The sequence below is a fragment of the Struthio camelus genome, chromosome 19 (assembly GCF_040807025.1).
Source record: "Struthio camelus isolate bStrCam1 chromosome 19, bStrCam1.hap1, whole genome shotgun sequence".
In the NCBI taxonomy this organism is placed as follows: domain Eukaryota; kingdom Metazoa; phylum Chordata; class Aves; order Struthioniformes; family Struthionidae; genus Struthio; species Struthio camelus.
In genome coordinates, this window is record NC_090960.1 from 296763 (window position 1) to 321204 (window position 24442).

Below are 24442 nucleotides of genomic sequence, written 5' to 3' on the forward strand. Positions count from 1 at the left end.
CCTAAGCATAAAAGCTCCTCTTCTCTAGGTCCAAAAGCCACACATTTTCAAGTTACCCTAACCTTCCATCTCCAGAAAGCAGCTCTGCCTTTTCATCTCTTTCTTTCCAAATACTGGAAAAGGAAGAGTGGCTCTGACTCCAGTACAAAAGGCTTCCCTTTCACAGACCACATGATGCCTGAAAGAGGCCAAGGCTTCAACCAACCCACCACACAGAGCCAAGTCCTATCTAGTGCAGGACCAGGCACTGTAGTCTTCTCTTCAGCCCTCACCCCTGCAGCAAGTGTGGATACTGACCAGCACAAACATCTTCCCAGACTAAAGATTTAACTGTCTGGAAGACAATACTAGAGAATGAGAGCTAGTGAGAAGTGGAGAGCAAATCCTGCCCCCAGCGCTGCCTCACCTGGCCCAATACCAGAAATAACACCTCTGTTGCTCCTTTTCTGTGCCAGTTTCACTTTTACCAAGAGCACTGAAGCTTAGGCAAAGCAGTCTGATTAGTAACAGCTGCCTATAAAAGGGGCATCCAACAATAACAGAGTTGCCAGGGACATGAAAGCCAGAGTAACTTCCGCACCCGTTTCTCTCCGGAGAAGAAAGCCCCCTTCAGCCCCTGCCAAGCACTCAGATCTCCAGCAGCCGTGAAAGTCTGTCCAAGCAGAAGACGTTACGGCATGGAGCCTTCGCTGACTCAAGGCAAGAGTTACAGATGAAAGAAGATTTACACTGGTAACAGGGAGCAAAGCATCACCCAGAATCAGCCAACTTAAATTGGGACAAGGCACCAGCCTAGTAAGTTAGAGCGCTGTGGTCTCCAGCAAGCAGTATGGGTAATTGAAATGGTATGACAAGTTCTCAGCAGGAATCGTTTTTTTCCCCCCGTTTGATGCTTCATCCAAATAAAATGTTTATAAACACATAGAATCATTCCTGCCACAACCAGACTGTGGCCTGAAAGGGCTGAAGAGCCCCAGGCATGGGACACAGGCGACACGGTCACTGGCATCAAAACCAGCTCTTCCAATCCTGCAAATCCATTTTACGTAAGGGCCACTTTACATACAGCTGCATTAAACAGCTTCAAGGCTTTAATGTACATGCCAGGGTGCCCCTCCTCCAATTCACATTCCTGGCAGTGCAGAAACTGTTGCCTCAAAATCACTTTAAAGACAGAGGAATCCAAATCCCATTCAGGCACACATCTCATCATGCTCCCTCTTTTCACCTCATGTTAATCCTTCCAAGTCACCTCAGCCCCTCACAGCCTTCTCCCTTCTCATACCTCACCACGAACATGCATGAATTTCTTTCCTCTTCAAAGAAATCAATTCCACTGCTGTTTTGCACCAATCCAGTGCCACATCACTTTCCTTATTGCTAAACCTCTACCCCTCTCACCTCATTCGAGTAGTGTTGCTAGCCCAAACCATTCAGGTCAAACTATGCACTCATTTCCAATTCCCTAGGGTGGTTGTAGTTGAGGCTGAAGCCTCCCTGAGTAGAATTTGACTCAAAACAAATTTGTTTAAACAGAAAAAACCTTCACTAGAAAAAGTTCTGGCCTGCTCCTTTCACCAGCAATTCATTTTTGCAAATAAGCTGTGATGAACCAGACAGGCTTTCCTAATTCAGGGGATAAACTTTTGAAAACAAGAGCTAGAGGCATTCTGAAATGTCACACTGAACATGCATGATAAAAAAAAATTCTAGAAAGTTAAATATCTATAGCTGCATATACATTTCCCACCACCTGAGGCTGCTGCACCAAATGGTCTAAGAGGACAAGCTACACTACAAATATAAACTTGGCACAATTTATATATTCAACTGCTGAAGCAGAAAGATTACAAAACTTGCAGCAAGGGTCTGTCAGCCTCTAAACTCATCATAAACTTTAGCAACATCCAGCAGAAAAAGTTTGCTCAGGCCTATTGGTATAACCATACCAGCAGACTTCTAAGGTGTGGGTGACAATGCCATGAGCAAAAACACATTTTCATGATGTTGCAGATGCACATCCTCTTCCAGCTAAGTGTACCACTGAGAAACTTACTTTCTTCAGCCCATCACTACTGCCCTTTGCAAGATATTACCAAGTACTGGCATGCATCATCATTACCTAATCCACTTCAGTTAAGAGATCCAAGCCTGCAAATGACTGCTATTTAAATTATTTATATTAATCTAACTCATTTAACCTGAAACAGACAGCAGCCCACATGACAGATTGAGACTAGGTGGGGCAGCAGCCTCTTCAGCTGGCTCAGCTGTAACTGGAAGACACATGACCACTGCCTAAATTACTCAGGTGAAAGTTCCCTGAAAATGACAAACATGTCCACATTAGGGCTCTCAGCAGAGAGACAGACATTAATATGTCTGACAGACATTAACATGCAAGCAAAGGCTTCTAAGGGACACCTGGTTATAAGGAGTTTGCAATGCCTTGTTGCTTGACATACTCTTCCATTGCCTGTACCAGCATCACATCATCACTTCTACTGTGTAGCAGGGAAAAGAAGAAAAAAGTCATGGACAAGTGGCAATTTCTGGGTGCTTATACTTTGCATTAACTTTTCACAGGTGTGAAATGCAGCATAGGACATCACATAATAAAAGAAAAACTAACAGTTTCCAATAATGTTACCAGCTGTTTTCTCCAGAATTTTAAGGCTCAAGTAGCCTCCATGTTTTCCCTTTTCCTCTAAAATTGGGAAAATCATATACAAAATATTTTTACTGACAGAATCATAAAGCTGGAAAAAACAAAACAAAACAAAAAATCCACCCCAACACCTAACAGGTAGGAAATTCCAAAGGTTTAATTCTTCCAAAATGTTCAAAAAAAAAATCTACCAATTTAAATTCTCTGCTATATAGGATGTTTTAGGCATTGCTCGTTGTCATTCAAACTATAGGGTAGCTGAGTCAAAACAGGAATTGCTGTTGGGTCAAAGAAGTTGCCAAGGTAATTTGTCAGTCCTATTCCAGCAATACAAAAAAAGTAAGAACAACTGTATTCAGACCAAAAGCCCATTCAGCCCAGCCAGTATCCTCCCTCTAATAGTGAGCAAAAATGGAGGCACAGAGTATCCTTGCCCTGTGCTCATATGTAATAATTTCCCCTAATACTGTCAGCTGCCAATCATTTTCAGTTAAAAAATTTCCTGAAATGGTTTCAAAATACTAAGAGACACCCTCAGTGGATTTGTCTTCCATGAACTTGTCCAATTCCCCCGTGAACTAATGTATACTTTTAGAATCCACAGCATCCTGTGGCAATGAATTCCGTACTTCAGTTTTCTGCTGCACGAAGAACTACCTTCTTCCATCTGTCGTGAAGCCAGCAGGATCTAGATTCAGTTGATGCCACTCACTCTTGTACAGGAGAGAGTAAGAAATCCGCTCCTTCCAGCTTCTTCCTGATATATTGTTTCTTTCCCAGTCATGTCTTTTCCAGACTGAAAAGTCCTAGCCTATTTAGTCATTCTTTATGCAGGAGCCATTCCAGACCTTTCAAATTCTAATTCTCCTTCTCTGAACCTTTACCAGCTGTTCTTTGGACCAGAAAGGCATCCAGCATTCAAGATTCGAGCAAACCTTGGATTTGTACAGTGACACAGTGATGTTCTTTGTTTTGTTATCTATTTCTTTCCAAATATTTTATTTGGGTTTTGGGAGAGAAGTGGTTTTGACTGCTATTCAGTATTGAGCTGATGATTTTATCATCTTAAAACTTTCTTCCACAGTAGTAACAACCAACTCAAAACCCATCGAGATGCATGTGAAGTTCAAATTATTTTTCCCCAGCAGAAGCATCACTCTATGTTTATCTACAATGAGCCAGTTGCTTAAGACAACGCCAAAAGGCGTGCAGTTGTTAGATGGTGTTAGTTGCAGTAATAATCTTTTCATAAAGGTCATGTTCTAGTCCCTAAGAAGGTTTTTCAACTTATGCTTGAGGTTTTACAATTATTTGGAAGCATGGAAAGCAAGTAATGATTCTGTATGCTCAGATTACCCTGAAGAACCATTTTTTCTTCAACTATGCCCAAATTCTCAGCATAATAATCTTCTAAGTACACCTTAATTAGACTACGCTGTCTAATTTCATGTTGCGCAAAAAAAATATTTTCTTAAATCAGCTTTGGATTTGCCACTTTTTTCCTTAATCAGATGTTCTTCTGCTTTTATGTTGACACAGAGAAAGTGAGAAATTCAAAAGATCATTCGTTTAAATAATCATTTTGCAGAAAAATTTTCAGCTTTAGAATGCCATATCTTTAATAGTCTCAGTTTTGTGCTCTGTCACGGTTTTGCATCTTTGTCATGTGATGTAACAAGGAAATCTCAGGGAAATCATTACAAATTGAAGACGCTTGACATTAAAAAGACCAGGTTCTTTATTAAGTTGTGATTTCTAAAACAGTCTAAAAGAGACTGGGCTCTAAGACACCTCAAAGTCTTTACAGAGCACTAAATTTTGTGCAACAATGTTTCAAAAAGCTGATGTAAGGAATGAATTCCAAATTAAATGTCACAACTGGGAAACTGGGAAATTGCTATCCATGTAACAAGCACAGGTAACATGCCTAGTACTGAACAAAAGATTTAACGGCGCAAATTAAACAAAATTCCTGCCACAAAGTTTCCGATCCAAAGACAGGGAAGAAGCCATTATTTCTGTGGTGTTTCACTGAACGAGTAATGTTTTGGAAGAGATCCAGAGAAGCAATGGATGCGTGTTGAAAACGAGAAAATAAAGGAACAGTGTTGTTGGAAGGTGGGAAAGAGAAGACAGACAAGGGATTTTGAAATGTATTCAGAAGATGGACCAAAGCTAACAACAGAGACAGCAAAAGAAGCTGGATGAATAGGAGGCAGATATGGGCCAGACATTAGGATGCTGCAGCCTTCAAGGTTGCTGAAAAGGCACACGACCTTCCTGTTTTTGTGGAATGAGTATGGTATGCAAAGGTTTAGAAGCTAACTAAAAAAGAGGAAAAGAACGGTCAAAGGAGATTTCCACATGATAAGGACATGCACCTGAGCAGTGACAGAAAATGATGGAAGAAACCAGTGTCAGAAAGATAAGCACTGAGAGCTCAAAGGAGTAACAAAATATCCAAGAGAAAATGAACTGCAAATGAGAAAAAAAAAGTTAGTAACAGAGATGGATTTTGAGCCTTCAGCATCTAAGAGGTGTTTAACAAAAACAAAACAAAAGTCTATCTTTAAAAAGACCTAAATGATGCCAAAACAGGAAGCCCATGGGATGCTGGAGGGAGATGTGGCATGGAAAAAAAAAAGAAAAAGAAAAAGAAAAATCACTTCCCATAGAGACACTGAAAAGGAGCAGTATATTTTGTAAGGACACAAGAGAAATCAGAAGGCTGGGACAAGAAATCTGGGAAAGCATCCCAGCTGGATCTTAAAAAAAGATAGAAAAACATCCTTCTTATCCAGGAGACAGCGGTGGGTGAGAACAGTAGAGAAATCACACTTTGGAAGGGTGAAAAGAGGTTTCCAATAAACATGTTTGGAAGCATGCATCAAGGAGCTGTAGGTGAGGGACGTGATCAGACATGAGGGCTTAGGAGAAAAAGAGAAAAGTAGAGAGTAGAGGGCATGTGACATGTCAGATCAGTTTGTACTAGTCAGATAAAAGGCTGCTCCCTGGCCTCAGAACAACTAACAAGTGCAGAACATTTCTTATTATCTGACCATCCTATGAACGTTAACAAATGTTATCAATAGCAATGCAGTCCTAGCCAGCTTCCTTTCCCTGGGATTTCCCAGAAAACTGAAGAAAAATTTTGTCTTTTGCATTTCCCCTCATGGTTACCACATGAGACTGTTTTGGGCAGCAGATGTGGGAGAGATGGCACAAATCAGAGGAAGCTGGGAAGACCTGCCTTCATGCTCAAGTGGCAAAATCTCCTGGTTCAAAGATACTGGTATTTTGGCTATCAATTAAAATACATAAAAAGGCTTTAAAGAGAAAAATCACTGGTCTGGCTCTTCCCCCCCCATGCCCCCCCCACCCAGAAAGGCATTAAGTCTTACCAACACACACAGTGTCCCTTTCCAGCCTGATGGAAGAAAGGCTACCATGCCTGCTGCACATGCAAACAGAGGCAACGCTCAAGTAGAGAGCAGAAGGGCTGACAGAAACAGTAGTCCTCAGGCTGTGCAGCTGGGTAGAGTCCAAAAGCTACTGCATAGCAATTCCTGAACCACAAAACCAAAACAGGGCTGTGATCTCCGAGATGCTCAGGATTCTCTAGGAAGCCATACCTGTCACAGGCACAGTGATGGTAAGAACTTGGACATCAATAAAATCATGCCAAAAGCCTCAAATTTTGGCAAAGAATTCTTAACAGGGTATTAGGAGGGGGACAGACTTCTGAATGTGAACATGGGGACCCACGTTATTTGATTCCCTGAACACGTAATAGCCTAGGAGCAGCTGCACTTGTCTCTCTTCCACATGGCTTGGCCAAGAAGTTGTGGAATTTGGAAAGCTCCATTACAAACAACTTCAGAGGCACTCTAATCCCTTCCTAATTCAGTATGCTGTCTGAAAGATCTCTTTCTCTCTCTATTTCTCCACTCTGCCCCTTCTCCTCCCTCAGAGGCATCAAGCAAAAACTCTCACTACAACCTGTCTGACCCCTCACCCTGCAAGTGATCTTCACCGTATCTCTCTACAAACGTCCACGAAATTCTGAATGACTTCCCGTATTAAATACGGTGAGTTTGGGGCAGTTACTTGCAAAATCACTCAGCCAGTCTCTTCTTAGCATATGTGTGAATTCCGCATCCAACAGTCTCTCATCAGAGACTTCAACATCACTTTATTTGACATTTGCAAATAAACTCCAGGAATTAAATTTCAGCCTTTGAGAAAAATTACAACATAGAAAGTACATGTTCTACAATGTATAAGCTAGCTTAAAATAAACCCTTGTACAGTGATTACCAAAAAGGACAGATTTTTGTCTAATATGCCATCTAGCTTCTGCTATAGAAGTTAAAAAGAGTTACCTATCCAAAACCAGTATCGTGTCTCCTACTATATTAGGCCAACTATAAATACAGCAAACTCATTTACACAGCTCATGCAATAACCTTTAAGGTTACATACAATGCAGGCTCCGTAGGGCACAGAGTCTATGTATACAATAATATGAACCCCCCACCCCCCCATCATGAAACTGCATATTGCTGCACAAGGTGGACCTCTTCTGGTGAAGAGCTTGTGCTCTGAAACACCTGATTCCATTAGTCTTGGCTAAGCAGACATCTACAGGGATCATGACATTATATAGCTTCTTTTAAAAGCAACGAAGGCACGTTGGTGTGGGTGGAAGAAGCAGCATGTCAGAGAGAGAATGACAGAGCACATGTGTGAGTACTTACCTCAAAGAGCGTCAAACTTTCATCATTCAAGATGATTCTGGGAGGTGCAATAACTGAAGTTAAAAAACAAGTTACAAAACAGGACCACCCAGCAACCGAAACTATACAGCATGTATGGGAGGGATTGCTGCCCTTCAAAAGAGGGACACGTTCTTACTGTCCACAAGTGCTTCGTATTAGGCAGAAGCATAACATGGCTAAGTGACCAGGGTTACACCTTCTTTCCACTCTGAGGCCATATTCGAAGAAGAAATCCCTCCCCATGTCATATTCTCATGGCATCACAAGATCCCATATGCATCAGAGCCATCACAGCTAGGAACAGGCTTTGTAAAGTAGGGACAAATATTACCAACAGTACACTCACACAAGTAGAATGGCAAATCTGCATCTGCAAGGTGGCTCCTTACAAAGTCTCTCAAAATGCCAACTGTGGGGGGGGAAAAAAAAAAAAAAAAAAGGAGGAGAGAAAGGTTTGCTGGATGACATTTGTTTCTTCAGATACTGGGCAACACGGCTAGCCTGAACCTATAGAACTGTCCTTTGCAATCTGTGCAGGTTGCCCTTTCCTTGAAAGAACACTACAGCTATCACTATTACAAATATCTTGCAGAAAATAAACATACATATTCTGGCCCCTTGGCAAAACATAAGGATCCCAGTGAAATTTTTCCTAGCAAATCCAATAGCAGCTGCAAGATCTGCAGAGATGAACTATGTGAGACTCTGGTCACTAGTTATCAGTTCCTGTTCCATATACAAGTATCAAAAAAACATGTGGGTAACCATATTGCCAGCTCAGAAGGAGAGGATCTAAATTAGCAACAGTGAGAGCTACTTGATATACGGTCAGACTTCTGTGAACTGATGACTGCAGAATGGTCCAACTCTTGCTACTGTGATTATATTAGGGAAGGCTACCCTCCTTGCCTCACCAAGCCTTCTCTTATGGAGTCTGCCTGAAACAAGCTACAACTCAGTAATATGCCATTTGAACACAAATATCAGATATCAAGTGGGACAGTTTCCTGAGCACAAATATTTTGTTGTCAAGCAGCCTGACGTAGCCTCCATCAAGTAGTCTTGGAAAGAAATTCCCCTTTACTACGGTATTACCTCAGATTCTTTTTCTCATCTAGTTCAGAGGCCTTATAAGGATGTCATAGCTAGGTACTGCTGCTTCTTCAGGGCAGCATTACTCCCCTGGCAGCAGAAAGATCTGTCCTAGCCACTCTTTTGGCATGCCACTAACCAATGATGAGAGATGTTAGCTGCAGCCACAGAGACTAAAGTAGAGATTACTCTTACCAGTTTCACTAGGACGGAAGAACCCCTGTAGAACATGACGGTCTGGGAAATGTACTCTCAACACCACCTAGTCAGAAGCAAAGCACATTAGGTCAATTGTGTACAGCTGTTCTGTGAGGCTTGCCCTTGGTTTAGAATTTATAGCAAGTTTCTTACAAATGGGGTGGTTTGAGCTATCCTACTCTACAGGCTACAGGTTTCCATTACTGTGCAGCTCCTCAGAGAACATGGGCTGTCTGACTTCTAAAGACTGAGAGCTGACCTACAAAAACAGTATCATGTACAATGCAGCAGCACATATTCAGAGAGTAGAAGCTCCCTGTGCTATGCAACACTCAGATGATGAAGAAAGTCATCCTAGGTTTCAAACATGGACAAGTACAGACAATAAATCAGCATCTTGGAGTGTCCACAGTGGAAGGAAGCCTCCCAGTCACACAGTCCTTATGCTGTATATAGAATGATACTACCTGTTTCAGCCTATTTCCAGTAGTGGTCAGTTAGCACCCAACTTGGAAACTTCATCTCTTGTTTCTTTGCAGTAAAGCATCAAAAAGAATTGCATTAGGATTACATTTACAGAGTAAGATCTCTCCACTCTGTAATATCTTATTTAACATATAATGAGATTCTACTGAAACTAAGAGTCCATAGAGAAGTAGATAGGAAACCTCAGTCATATAGACTGACATGCGCATAACATAAGGGTTTTGAATCATCTGGAAGGAAATAAAAGGGGCTATTCTGCCTGCTGCCCAACCACATCATTACAGGCCAGCTGATTTTACATGGTATAACTGTTATGTGGGTCCTACCAACAATTAACAATGACAGGAACATGAAAAGCCTTCCTATAAGCAGCTCAAGATCCTGTTGGTCATATTTGGTTCCCAAAGCTACTTAAGCCCCAAGTTTAGACTAGCCAGAAGGACTGGAGAAAGAAAAAAGGCTACCTTTGGGTAACGTTCTAACTTTTCCTTCAGCTGAGCCTCCCTCAAAGATTTTGTCATCAGTGGAGCTTCTTCCAGGCGTTTCCTAGATACATGGGAAGACGACAAGCTGTCACTTCTGCCACTTTAAGATATATTTTTATCAAGAAAATGAAAGGCTCAAGCCGGGCAGATGACAACTGCTCAACAGTTCCATATATCCTTTACTGCAGGTTCCACACACCTGCTGTGCTTCCTACCCAAAATCTCAGACCTTCCACTACTCTCCTCCCAGGTCATGTTCTCCTTTAACAGCTAAGGATCACAAACCACAGGCCTGTATACAACCAGCGTATACACATGCATGCAATCACCTGTAAGTTCAGACTCCTGTTCTTTCAGATGCTTTCCTTACCCCCAAATCCTACCCTCCCCTCTGTTGGCAGTTTCCCCAGCCTGGTACCTGCTCTATACACTCAAATTCTCTAAAGTATGCAGGCTTTAGAACAAATCATATTTTAAAAGAAAAAGAAAATAGACAATGGATAAAATGCAACTGAGGGGTTACTGAAGGTACCCCACTAATCTAGGACATTTCTTTATAAGGTAATTCATTTTCCAAGCAAAGGTAACACAGAAGCTCTCATCTATGTAAAAATCAGAAAGCGTTTTTTATCCACACGGAAAAATCATCAATTTAGCTAGAGAAGACAGGGATTGTTTAAAGATTTTTAAGGCAAGGAGAAAATACAATAAAGTGAAGAAAAAGCAACTGTGCTAAAAGGAGAGCCATGAGGATTGGAGCAAAGTTGGAAGTGCAGCTCCTTTAAAATCCCTGTTGGGACCAACATTTAATAAACTTTGTAGAAAAACTTACCGTGTTCTAATGAACTTTGCTTATGATACAAATTTAAGAGGCACTTACAAGATAGAGAAAAATCAATATTTTACTTAGAATGTGAATGATCCCGTAAACATTATTTTTACCCTGTTCAAGAAAAGCACGTTTACTGAAGTAGGTGCCAAGATTGCTTCTAAGATGATTAGGGGAATGTTTTCTGAGATTCTATGTGAAGAGCTGAATTTGTTAATCCTATAAAACAGAGACTGAAGTGGGACATGATTACTCCAGGGAGGGAAAAGTGCTACTGAGGCTGAAAAACAATGTTGGCATAAAAGAACTAATGGATATTAATTAGCACAAAGGAAACAAAAAATAGAAATGAGACATTTCAGACAATGAATGAAGCAAGGTTGTGGACTGGTCTTTTAAAGGGAGTAGTAGGTGCAAAAAAACCTAACTGTATTTAAGATGATCCAGTAAATTCAGAAAAATAATTATGTATTTTCCTGTAAATAAAGAACTAAGCTTAATTCCAGCAGATACCTTTCAATTCCATGCTCAGTTTCAGTCCCTTTCCCTTATTTCAGCATTCTGAATAATTCTTAATTCTGAGTAACTTATTTACCAGGCTAGATTTTGGTGAAATATCTGATTGAATAATTACGATTTTGTACTACTATTTGCAAGTTAATCTTCTTGTGTCTGTGCAGTTTGAAGGACCTCTTTTTATTTTTGAGAATCATCAAGGTATCTCAGGAACAGGCACTGAACAAAACAACTCCAGGCTTTCTTCACCAACTGTACCCAGAACACTCAGCTGGCACACCACATTTCAAGATAATCTAAAAGTGTCGATTAAAAATTGGAAAAGTGAACAGCAAACTAACATACTCCGCTCCTTCTTTGTGTACCAAGTTTCTGATTCATATCAATTCTTTGCTCTTCATGAAACTGGAATTAAATTCTAACTGCATTTAAAACATTGCATTGTGTGCAGCTAGTTCTCGGTAAGATTCACCAGCTGAGATCAGCAGCCAACTGATACCAGTTTCATGTGGAACTTGCCTTTATTTTTATCCCTGTCCATGGGGGGAAAAGGGTTACAAGCATCAGCAAATTTGGAAGTGAGGTCCTTTTTGAGGGGGCTATATTCCAGTAACCCCCGACCAAACGACCATACGTTTGTACCACTAACTACTCCAGACCCACAAGTGGCCGAGCAATTTTCAAGCCAATCTGTGTACTCATGTGGATTTCAGAGGCCTGGGAAGGGGGGTGGGGAAAATAACTCCCAGGAGAAAGTTCTACTCAGACTTGGCTATAGTATAATAAAGGCTGTCCCACAGTTTCACAGAATATTTGTACGTTTAAAGGAATATTATGACCTACTTGAAACTAAATACATTCACAAAATTAATTCATTAAGGAACATATAGATGGCAAAATGCTGTTGCGATAGCGACACCTTAACCTGTGTTTTTATCCAGAACAGGAATAAGAGTACAATAAAGTCATGAGTATTTGATAGCAAACCGCTTGAACAGCGGAATGTGCAGTTAGCCCAGTTTCCTATACTTCTTTCTCCCATTTGGGAGCATCCCAAACATCCTCGTGTCTTGATTTCTGATTAAGTTTGATTTTGCATTATTTCTGTTTGGATAACGTCTCAAAGTTGGTCTTTTATGATTAGGTCAAATAAAAGGCAATTCCATTACTTAAAATACAAGGCTTTTCTTACTGGCTGGAAATGCTACTAGCTACTACTAAAGTCAGTGGGAGTTATTCCTCTGGAATTGGATCATTGTGCTCATATATTTGTCCATCATAAGTTACAAATTCTAGCCATTTAATTTCTAACAATCAACATCAAGTCAGATCAAAATGCAGAGAGCAGGAGCTCACCGCTGCTTTGGGCCTCTAGCAAATAAGGGTACATGAATTATAAAGTTAGTGGCCTCTCTTTCAGAGGAAGGGAGAAGGAAAGAAGGAAAGAAAGAGAGGTAGGGTTTTAAGTGGCTATGAATAACTCCCTGAAATGCAGAAGATGGGCATAAATCTTTCTTTTATTCCTTTCTTAGGGAGAGCCCAATTAGTTTGAGCTTCTCATAAAAACTTATCACCACACAAGCATCACAAATGCTTCCTGATGAAATTTTCAATATCCAAGTGAACCCATTATCCCATGACACAAATAGTCAACTGATTCACACAAAAACATAGGTCCTGGTACAGAAGCATGACTTGGCCCTTGTGCTCAACTGGCATAAAAGGTAGAGATTTCCAGGTCTAGTCAATAATCCCACACCCACTAATTTATCTACAACCTTTCCCCTAGAAATCACAGCCAGCTATAGGGGCATAGTGCAACTCTCCTCAACAAAAGGATATGGAGCAATCTCAGTTGCTATCAGAAAGGAAACTTGCCTCTCGCTCTGCAGCTGTGCCAAACGTTTTCGTATATCATCCACTGTGACTTCAAAAAACTCATCAGGAAGGTCTTCTGGGCCAGCAGGAAGCGGTTCTAGTAGGTCTAGATGACATACAAGCGGCTCTCGTTCTAAAAGCTACAGAATAAAAGTGAGCTCAGGTTAGTCTTTAATATGTTGCTTTGCTAATGCTAGAAGGTTCCGGACAAAAAGTAGAAGGACAGTATTTGCCAACAGAAATACAGTCACATGCATGGAATTCATCTCACTAAGAACAGATACAGACGATATGGAAGTTCTCAATGTTGAAACTAGTCACTCTTTATAGTTGATGGAGCTTGGGGCACAATTCCTCCCAACAAGCAGCAGGAGCCTATATTCTGTCAGATGAGTCACACAGCTAACGGAGTTAGCTGCTCTCAACTGTTTATACAGGAAGGCCAGAATAAAAAGCTCAGCAGTCATCTAATGTAAGGAGAGATGACTCCTTTCCAGGCAGTACCTATGGGATCTCTTCACTTACATTACAAAGATATTTTGTAGTTGAACCATACTTCTAGCTAGTTAGACGCTTGTTACAAGCACTCAGAAGCAACTCCTATCCCAAAGTCATCATCTGCTTCTCTCTACCCTACTCCAAACCTCTCCATATACAAGCACTTCCTTATCATTCAGACAGCACAAACCTAATACAGGTACTACTGTATGTGCTATAGCCTATAAACTGCCCTTTTAAGCTGTTCATCTGCCACATACCCCATACTCCTTGCTTCACGTTCTCTTGCCACAGAACTAGCTGCAGTAGTTCCCAACCCGGGCTCATTCCATTGCTTCTTACTGGAGAGGATTCTTCATACTCTAGAGATTAATCCTTTATTTTGGCAAATTAATTTTTGGTCTGTTGAGCGCTTGGAACTTGCTTACTGTAGGGTCTCATTGTACGCATTTAGATTTTTTAACCTGGCTTCTGGTATGCATCATCTTTCATCCAGTAAAGAAAGCTCCCTTGAACAGTGAAAACTCTTTTGTTTTGCACTTATAAACTACTTAGCACTGAAGTCAGCCTTAGCTGCAGGCAGAGTTCAGGAACCTGCTTGGAAGAATCTCATGGGATCTGGCTCTGGAGAGAAGAGGGGCCCAAGAGAGCTCTTTGATATTCCTCCAAGCTCAATAATGGTCCATCTCAACAAGCAGGAAATCAAGCAAAGGCAGCAGGAGGCCTGCATAGATTAACAAGGAGCTCCTGACTAAATTCAAACATAAAAAGGAAGCACACAAGAGGTGGAAACAGGGATAGGTGAACCCAGGAGGAATACAGAGACACTGTCCAAGAGTATAGGGTTGGGGTTAGGAAAGCTAAAGCCCATCTGGAGTTGAATCCGGCAAGGGATGTGAAGGACAACAAAAAAAGGCTTCTACAAGTACATAAGCAGCAGAAGAAAGGCTAGGGAAAATGTAGGCTAGCTGCTAAATGGGGCAGGGGCCCTGGTGACAGAGGACACAGAAAAGGCAGGGATCCTGAATGCCACCTTTGCTTCAGTCTTTACTGGCAAGACCAGCCTGCAGGAATCTCCGAGATTAAAGGGGAAGTTCGGAGCAAAGAAGATTTACCCTTGGTGAAGGAAATTATGTTAGGGAACACCTAAACAAATAGAAACTCAGGAGATTCTATCTAAACATAAGAAAATACTTCACTATGAGGTGGCCAAACACTAGAACAGGTGGTCCAGAGAGGTTGTGGAGTCTCCATCCTTGCAGATATTCAAAACCTGACTGGGCATGGTCCTAGGCAGCCTTTTCTAGCTGACTCTGCTTTGAGCTTCAGAAAGGTTGGACCAGATGATCTCCAGAGGTCCCTTCCAACCTAAATTATTCTGTGATTCAAAGCAGGCAGCTGCCAGAAGAGCAGTTCACTGTACACATTAGCTGAAATAAAGGTACTTACTACATCTACTGGCATTATCCATTTCTTCTCCCCTCATTGCCTCATACACCCCTTCCAATCCAAACGAATGCCTGAATGTCCTCTCTCCTTCCTCCATATGTTCCATCCATTCTCCCTTCCCCCAGGCACAGGCCTCCTGGGAACAGGAGTCTCCCTCAATTGTCAAAAGAGACAACACAAATTACAAGGCAATGCTCACTCTATTTGTGGGCACTGAAGGGCAATTTGAGAAATTAAAAGAGCGAGGTTGTGTGGGTGGGACCCTTGGCTACATTTAGAAAGTTGAGTGGAATCAGCTCTAACTAGAGGGTGAAGGAGCCTGATTGCAGCTTTCCCTGGCCTCATGGGGAAGGAATGCCCAGAGCTGCAGAACTCCCTGAGCTGCGTGTGTAAAGAAGTGATCCTGAGCATGCAGAGCCACCGTCTGGGAAAGAGCCTGTTGCACAACAGTCTTAACTGCTGCGGTCAGCTGGTCTGACAAGGCCAGAACCACGTCAGAGGCCAGAGAATCGGTCGGCCCTCCACAATAACGTGGAAGTTCCATTTCACTCTGAACCCACCTTCGTTGAATACCGCTGAATACTGAAGACAGATTTCTCCTTCCAGGGAAAAAGACTGAGCAGATATGCCCTACAGCATGTTAAGAAAGGTGCTGGAATACAACGAAGAGAATTCCAACGTCCGCATTAGCAAATCCTAAATTTATCACTTAGTTACTGGCTCTAGCAAGCACTTTAGCTAATCATAACAGTAGCAGGATTCCACAGGAAAACAGTCAGTCACTGGCCAAACCAGGGTAGTGGCTAAAGACTTCAGCCGAGACATCAGAAATCACAGGATACTGGAAGGCAGCCATATACCCCAGTCCTAAGCATTCACCTCTCTTCCCCGCTGCCTGTTGACTGTCTGCACTATTGTATGTTAGAACTGTTATGTAAGTGTTGCTTTCCAGATGTCTCCATTGAAGACAAATGGGTCTTCACTGCAAATAATATATTGCAAACTGGCAATCAAGAACTTCCCCCTCTAAAGCCATTCTCCAGCCTATCAGAATCACAGAATGGTTGAGGATGGAAGGGACCTCCGGAAATCATCTAGTCCAACCCCCCTGCTCAAGCAGGGTCCTCTAGAGCACATTTCCCAGGGTCGTGTCCAGGCAGGTTTTGAATATCTCCAGTGAAGGAGACTCCACAGAACTATGTAAGTGCTGTGAAACAAAACCTACTACTTCCCAGGCATAAATGCCCAGTTCTTGACATCTATCTTCTATCCAGCCAAGATGTCTCCACTTAATTCTCCAGTACATACCTGTACTGGCCCTGCACAGGCACACAGCTACCCTCTGGCATCTAAGTCTATACTTTTATCTCTCTCTTTCCTCAGCCAGCACTGAATGCTGAATATCTTATATTAGTTATATATGTTTAGAAGTCAACTAAAACACATTACTTAGCTGCTACTTAAAATGAAAAGCCATACTTTTCTGTACAGAAGAAAGGGCAGCAGATCTGAGCTTGTCTGATGGAACCACAAAAAACACCCCCAAAGAAACAGAGAAACAGAGTAAGAATTCCCTAACATTAAATTTTCAGCTAGCCCCCAATAAGAGATTTAGCACTCTGGAGAGAGCCGTAATGATGAGTTTATGGAACATAATTCAAGGGTTTTAAGCTCGTTTCTCAGAGTTTCTGCAACTCAACTCCAGAATTGCACCAAAGGTTCTGATCTGAGAAGAGCAGCAGAAGGTGCCTACACAGGCATTGCTTAGCTACCGAAAAGACGTAGTAAATTTTGCCTCAGAGAGTACAAAGACTACCTCTTCAGGCACGTACCTCACACCCAGTGGAATCAAGCCTGCTGCTTACCCCTCCTTACAGGCATAAGGAACACTCTTAAGACAGAAAGAGGTATCCATTTCTGTTGCTCCACCAATTCTCTATTTCCTCAAAGCCCAGCAATCACTCTCTTGCTGTTTCTTTATCCATTACCATTTACTCACTTAGGTATTATGATAGGGCTTCTCCCAATCTGAGCACTGTCAATACAGTCCACATCCGCTAGATGTGGACTGGCAAAGAGATGGCACATCTGGTATTTTCTGCAATTGTGACAAAAATCTCTATTAATACTAAGTGGCCACCATAAGGCAGTTCCTACCTTCCATTATATAACTCAGGAGAGAAGAAAGCTATACGCTTTGTTGTAACGTACTCTTGGCAATAACGTCTTTCAGGAGCCAAAGACACTGCATTATGGTTTGTCACCTTCCCAAAACATCAATTCTTCAAAGTCTCTACCCTCTTCCAAAGTTGAGAGGTTAAGCACTTCTCACCAGCAGGCTGAAGCCACCTATTCACAGCAGTGTCTTCTAGGTGGTCTATAGAACTCCAGTTCCCACAATAATGCTAGGTGTCAGGAAGAATGCAATTCACTCTAAGGTCACCACTGCGGCCCTACGTAAGCAGGTAAGTTGAGGAAAACCTGTCTTTATCTTTAAGCAAAGCAGTGGCTACTGTGCTTTCCATAGCAGTAAGCTCTCCCTGGAGACCCACCTCCTCCCCACCACCTCAGGGAGCTCTGATCTCCAGGGGATTCTGGTGTAAAGTTACCTTCTAATAATTAGTGTTCTGACATCAAAGTCAGCATGCAGCCGTCTGTAAACCATCTTCAGCCCAAGAAACGAAGGGACGCCGGCACAGATTTTATCCAGCCTCTCTTCAATTCCAAAAACCACACACAGGCAAAGCATTAATGGGAAGATTCTTTTACAAAAATGAACCTTTGATGTTTAAAAATAATTTGTTTTGTTTTGGGTTTTTTCCTCAGGACTGAAGAGGGACAAAAAGCAGATGCCATGTGGCTAGCCCTGCTCTTATGTTGCTGCTGAGAGCAAGGAGAGCAGAGGATGACAGGAATAGAGGAGGAAACAAAATGCAATCAATCAGCAGCAAAAGCACCAGAGATCAAAGGGCTTGAAAGCAGCAGTCAAAAATCACATGCTGTTTAACACAAGGGCAGAACCCCCTCAACAGAATCTGCAGCTGCTTCCAAAGCTGCTCTCAAACTGGAAGGGAGGCTGGCTTCAGAAGTGCCTCTAAGTGGTTTGAACTGGACTGCAATTCTGAGAAAGACGTTGGATCCTAAGAGTCCCTAGGCCACCACTGTTCAGCTCTGTGCTCATCGGCACAGCTTCACATAAAGCTGTAGCCAGTAGAACAATAAGAGTAGTTCAACAGAAGTGAGGACAACAGGACTGATGAAGAGCAACATCAAACCCTCTCACTCTCCTTTCCTTTCTTTTCAGACACAGTTGAGCTCCTTCTTTCCAAATCCCTCACAGGTGAGAACATGACTGAAGTGAACAAAACATTAGGCTGGACACATCGCCCAGCTTTCTGTTTAGCTCTCTCTATACTCAGAGTCTTTTCTAAAAGGTTAGAAAACATTGATTAGATGGATCCCAATATGTCTTAAACACACTCAAATATTCACCACTGGGCTGGCAAGGCCTCTTTCTGCTCTATTTGTAACCACTCCAGAGTCCTTCCAAAGTCTGGCTTCTGTTCCTAAACAATTCAGAAATCCACCAAAAACAGACCGCGGCTACGGAGCAGTTAACCAAGGTAGAGTCTCTGCATCTGTGTGAGAGCATACGCACACCCTTGTTAAATTCCTACTGGATCAAGCTCCCTTTGAAGCCCAGACATCCTCTCTTCCTACTTATGGCTTTCCATTGTTTAATCCCTTGGCTGAATCAGAACCAAAGTTAAGCACAGAACTCCCAACTCCAGAAGGTATTAAGGAGTGAGAAACGATGAAGGAGATCTCTCAAGATTAAAGCCAGCCCTAGTGATGATGTGCGCAGTGAGCGAGGGGGAAAGGAGAAAAGTTGATCCGGGAGAACCTGGGACAAAACCTCTGGCAAACAGTAATGTGTCCACATTAAAACACGAATTCAATGTCTCTTGTACTTCATTTTAGGTTACTTGCACTGACATATCCAACCTTGCTCAAGTCACCGAATTCCATATAGCTGCCTTGCAGAAAGCATGCTTGACGTCATTCAAAGACCATCCCGTGATGGCATCACGGCACTTTTGAGCTATCAGGTCTGGTATCTCTACATAGGCTAAACCATTTTTAACTTGAATGAATACATCTTGAATTCAGAGACACTAACAACGCTGGTAAATACACAGTTTCTCTTTCTGGGAGCAGGATTAAAGGGAGGTAGACTTTATTTAAGGAATAGGGTATTTAGAGTAGGACAGAAAACCCTCTTAGATGCAAGATGAAATAGATGGAGAGGGAAAAGAGAGGATTTCTGCATAATCTGTAATACTAAGACAAATAAGGCTCAGAGAGAGGCCAGGACTAGGCCAAAGGGAAAAAAGGTTCAGACCTCTTCTTTCAAAGACTTAACTCTCTGGTACTTGGCAAGAGTGATGCAACTGTAGCTGAAAAATTCCTTTTCTATGTCTGTACCCCTTATATTCTACCACACTGTCTCCAAAAGAATTAAACTAGAAGTCAAAGCGATGACAGTCAGAAGGAACTCTGGGGAAACAAACGTTAACTAATCATCAGCATGGGACACCGCTTTTAGGATAGCTTAACTATGGAGCTCTGTGTTCCACAGAAAGGCTCAGACAAGAAATCTGAGCACACCCTGCAACCTCAGAGTTAGAAACTGTGACCATCTTCTGCTCAGATCCTATTGTCTTAGAAGTATGCGGTAGGCATGGGATCAAGTTGCAACAAAACCTGTTAAGACCACTTTTGCTCCTATGACATAATCGTACATCCAGCTAGAAAGGCTTTCCCTTTCTGCATATAAAACTCTACCAAGCTTTTATCTCCCAGATCACGCAGAAGGTAAGTCACAACAAGCAGTAAGCACGTTCAGAGTATTAGAAAATACAAGTCTGGCCAAATTCTGCTCATCTTTAGCAAAACTACACAGTAAATAGCAATTAGAAAAGGCTAAGTATCCAGGTGACAAGAGGCATTTGGTAATGAAATTTAGCTCTTCATGGACTTTGAGGCACAGAATTTGAGGCTCTTCTGGATTGCACTTTTAATGCAGTTGTGTTGCCTCCAGCTGAACCATTCAAAAATACCTCAAGTTTCAAAGCTTTGCTTGCCTCTGGACAGCACGTGAATTCCTAAATTCCCATCCCACATCTTTTCTAGAGTAAAGAGCCCAAAATGCAATACTTTCTTGCTCAACTCTTCAGAACTGTATGCCACCAAAGCATCTAACTCTAAATTAAGTGTGTGTGTGTGTGGGGGGGGGGGGGGGGGGGGGGAGATCTTAAATGCCAAAACATCTTTCTCCTCTTAGGTGCTCAGCCTAGGGCAAGGCAGGATGAAAAGAGCTCTCATTGCAAATTAATTTTCCTTTACCTGCTCTTGCTCCTTTAGCGATTCTTGGCTGTTCTTAGACTTCTTTGGCTTAGAAGGGCCTCCAGGGCTGGAGGAAGATATTGACAGCTTTGAAGATGGCATGCCTAACCCAGGAGATGCTGCAGCCACAGGAGAGTCCCCCAGACGCTGTCCGTCTCCAGAAAAAGGGACAAATGGGGTAGACTCGTGCTCTGAGGGAGGCCACAGCTCCTCCAAGCTGGCATGGGATTCTCTAATCAAGTCTTGCCCGTCTCTGCAGCTGTGTAAAGACAAGGCCACGTCACTGTGGTCCGAGTCCTCTGGGAATGCGTGTGCTTGAGTTAGGGACACATCCCCTGCTTCCTCGGTGGAGCTCGCTCTCACTGTCAGCTCATTACATTGAGCCATGGCATCCACAGCCGCCTCCTGACCAGATGAACTGCACTTCTTCATGACAACCCTTAAAGGAGATACAAGAAGAGATAAAAATCAACATAATTCATCCTAAGAACACTGCCCTCCCCTTTCCCAACATGACCATGAAACAAAGGACTCAAATATATCCCTAAATTTAATCTGCTTCTTCCAGTTATTCACAAAGAACAAGTTCTAGTTGCTCTGAAGTTTCTGAAGGGGAGAAAAAGGGACCCCAAAAAACAAAATAGGAACTATCCTCTCCACAGGAGACAAATTGCCTTCCAGAAAGAAACAGCAGTCAGGTGTAAAGCACACATTCTAATCACCCTCACCTCCTGTATATATTGCAAAGGACTCACTAGAAGATCACAGAAAGGCTGTCATTGTCCCCCACCCCATCATCCCAATCAGTCAGCAGGAGGCACTGCAGGGATTGGGAATTCAATGCCTGAAATTCAAAGCCGAAAAGAATGAAGCAGTAGATTCTGTCTTACTCTCAGTCAGAGAGATTAACTTTGAATTGTCTGTTTCACTCGCAGGAAAGAAAACAAACTAAACAAGCCCCTTTAATCTGCATACGACTGGTCAGTGCCAGCATCTGCAGCTGTGGGAAGCACATCTGGGCAGCAGTTTCAGATAAACAGGCAAATATAATAATTACTGAATGTCGCGATGTTTGTCTTTTTGAACTTTAATGCATTTTTGGGTACTTCAAACAAAACAAATTCACCTCCAGAGTGAAAAGCAAAGGAAAAACAAAGTGCCCAAACTTTGCTCCTCCCAACCTGATGATGGCACTGCCCCCAGTCAGGCCAAGTGACTTCAGGGTCGTCTTCCCTAGGGCATCTTTTCCTGATATCTGCAAAAAAACAGAGGAAACACTTTTATGACAACTGCCTATCTAAGGGAGTAGTTAAAGAGCTCTTTCTAGAAAGAGGCCTGCATCAAAACAAGCACCACGCAACATCAGAAAGAGCTCAAAGGCACTCTTTCTGCACTTGGAAATGAGACTGGAATCCATTCGTATTCACCTGTACTGCTTTACCAAATTCACTGCTTATTAAAAGATTCTGACAGACGACAACCCACATATATTTCCGTTCCATACATACATCCAAGTCTGATCCAAGCTCAGCAAAAGATTGTTTCTATATCAGAAGTTAAATCACAGGCAATATTTCTAAGCCGAAAGACAGCTGATTTTATTACATACACCTCCCATTTGCTTGCCATGACCTGTTCCAGAATAAAGATGACCTGTCCACAGAGGTGGGCAGTAGGAAGTGAAGGGGACAGCTAGGGAGAGCAAATTCCATAATATGCGCATACAAAATATTAAAAACATTAATAGCAAAAGATCAAAACACAGAGAAAAGCAAATATTTATTAAAATGAAACCACTGTTTTGACTCTTGAGCTTTTAAAGAAGTTGGAAAGAAAAACACAAACAGGTCATTGAGCTCATTTTATGGGCTCAGAGGTCTAAATGGCCCAGGGTTACGTTCCAAGAGAGCTTTTTTCCATACAGACATGTCAGGCTTTGAAAAGACCAAAGTTTTTCTATTTCCCCTCTCAAGAAAGCTCAGAGGAAACATTTTCCAGGTTGGAAAATGGAGCAAAGTGGGTTTTTTTTTTTGGTTTTTTTTTTTTTGAGGAGGAGGAGGGGAACAGAAGGAGAAGAGACAGCTAAGAAGAGCTTGGTGACTTACCTCATCTCGCATGTAAATACAGACTGGAGAGAATTCACTGTGTTGTTCCATAAGCTCCCTGCAATAAAAAGCAAAATAATCTGCAGCATCTGTAGAGCAATCCATCCCCCCCAAAACCACTGTAAAGAAATAGTAAAATTAGCCAGCACCACTCTCCACCCTGTTACTCCAGCAACGATCCTTAGACAGTTCACAAAATCAATATTGGACATTACAGTAAAGAATTTGCTCTAACACCTCTACTGTTTCTTAAACACAGTCCCTTAAAAAGTTTAAAAAACAAAGGAGAAATAATTCCTCAAGTCAAATTCTGAAATAAACTGATCTTTAGATAAATCTGAGAATATCATTGTCATTGTGCCTCAGTACCCAATATCTAATATGACATAGTACTACTTGATTTTTTAACCTCTTATCTAAGTTAATTAGTTTATTATAGTTTAGACTATATTTTCTTTGGGCAAGGGCCAGTTTCTTTCTGTGTATACAGAGTATCTAATAGAATGAAGTACTGCTTTAAAGCAAATAATGAGGACAAGGAATTTGCCTGTCTTACCAACAAACTGATTAAAAAAAAAAAGAAAACAGTAAATGCTTTTAGATTCTGGAGATCAGGGACAAAACAGCAGCAAAGAAAAGGCTGCTGCAGTAGACAAGTGAAGATAAACCCACAACCACGGGTTTCAGTGAGGTAGGACACATATCAGCAATGATGCAAGCTGATGACAGACCATCTGCAGAGGAAGACTTAAAGTGAAGGATTCATAGCATAGGGAAGGGGAAAAATGGCTTGAGACTAAGAAGAAAAAGCTTTAAAAGATGCTACTCTTCCTATTTTTCTCAAGATAATAAATTCTGAAGCACTGAAGAAACTTCATCACATATTCACTTGATCAAACAGAAGACGGACAGGAAAAAAACAATCACTGTGTCACTGCAAGGTTCAGTTCTCATCCATCCAAGATTATTCACTCATTCGGTAATGCCCACTCTGTGCAGAACCATATGTGTTCTTGCATTCTCCCTCTACTGTGAGGGCATATATGGGAGAACAGTACAGGCTTATTTTCAGTTCCCTCAGTAATTCAGAACTCTCCCAGAAATCAGTTATTCTGTATATTTAAAAAGCCTTTCTAAATTCTAATCAGATAGCTGCCCCACATTTTCTGCATCTCTCATTACCAAAAAAGCCAGTACTGGTAACATTGATAAGTTACAGACCAGAACGTTGGTCAGAGAGCTAGTAATAGTCTCTTAGTATCTAACTCTGGAATTGGCACAAAGTCCAGTTCCAACAGTCTCAGTATTCAAGTTAAGAAAGGATCACTGCAGATGCTAACCTTTAGTAGTGGAGTTGGCTTGGCCTCAGTATGCACTTAAGGAGGTATGGTCTGCCACTCTGTTTTGTGCCAAGCAATCAGGTTTTGGAGTCCAGGATTAGTTTATGAATCTTTCTCTCCACCCAGGGAAGGATAGTTTGATGCTGCAATTCACTTCTGAGATGATGCTCCAATCTGCCCTACCTTGAGGTATCTCCCAACGTTAGTGAAGAGGATCCAATTTGCGCAGAGAACATTTACAGAACCGACAGATCAAAGATACGCAAGTTCTTTTTTTTTTTTTTTTTTTTTAATTACCAACCAAAAAGCTGTGCCCACTTACTGGTTGGCATATAGGATTAGCAAAAATGTTTCCTTTTGGAATCAGCATTCTTCTGAATCTGATTCTCTCCTTCAAGAGTGAGCAAACAAACAATAACAAGTGTTGATAGTGGATTGCTCTGTGGGGGAAAAATCAGCACACCAAGTAGTGGATGAGTATCCTGTACTGGATCAAACAAACGAAGGCAACAACTATATCCCTCCATCTAAGGCTAAACACACACACCACCACCACAAAAACCTGCATACAGCTTGAAACCTGGACATTTGGTGCAACTGGCAATCAGAAAGGCAAAAAAAGCACTACAGTGAACTGAAGTAATTAAAATTAAATGGGATAAAATAAGAAAATACCAAGTGTTAAAAGTAAATTCTTTATTATCTGCTTCTGTG

At 41.8% G+C, this 24442-nt stretch overlaps 1 protein-coding gene across 5 annotated transcripts in view; it reads right to left on the reverse strand.

Annotated features, from left to right (window-relative positions):
* The window catches only part of ASPSCR1 (ASPSCR1 tether for SLC2A4, UBX domain containing), a 59872-nt gene that overhangs the window by 17557 nt on the left and 17873 nt on the right, over positions 1-24442 (reverse strand). For 4 of the 5 annotated variants that reach the window (XM_068913985.1, XM_068913984.1, XM_068913983.1 and 1 more), the window contains 8 exons: positions 22389-22446; positions 21465-21538; positions 20284-20722; positions 12931-13070; positions 9687-9768; positions 8734-8800; positions 7793-7855; positions 7426-7478 (listed from right to left, as the gene is read on the reverse strand). In XM_068913985.1, coding sequence (XP_068770086.1) covers positions 7426-7478; positions 7793-7855; positions 8734-8800; positions 9687-9768; positions 12931-13070; positions 20284-20722; positions 21465-21538; positions 22389-22446 — 976 coding nt within the window. Of the gene's footprint in view, positions 1-6069; positions 6301-7425; positions 7479-7792; positions 7856-8733; positions 8801-9686; positions 9769-12930; positions 13071-20283; positions 20723-21464; positions 21539-22388; positions 22447-24442 lie in introns of those variants that run through there. The other variant, XM_068913987.1, reaches the window with a different exon arrangement.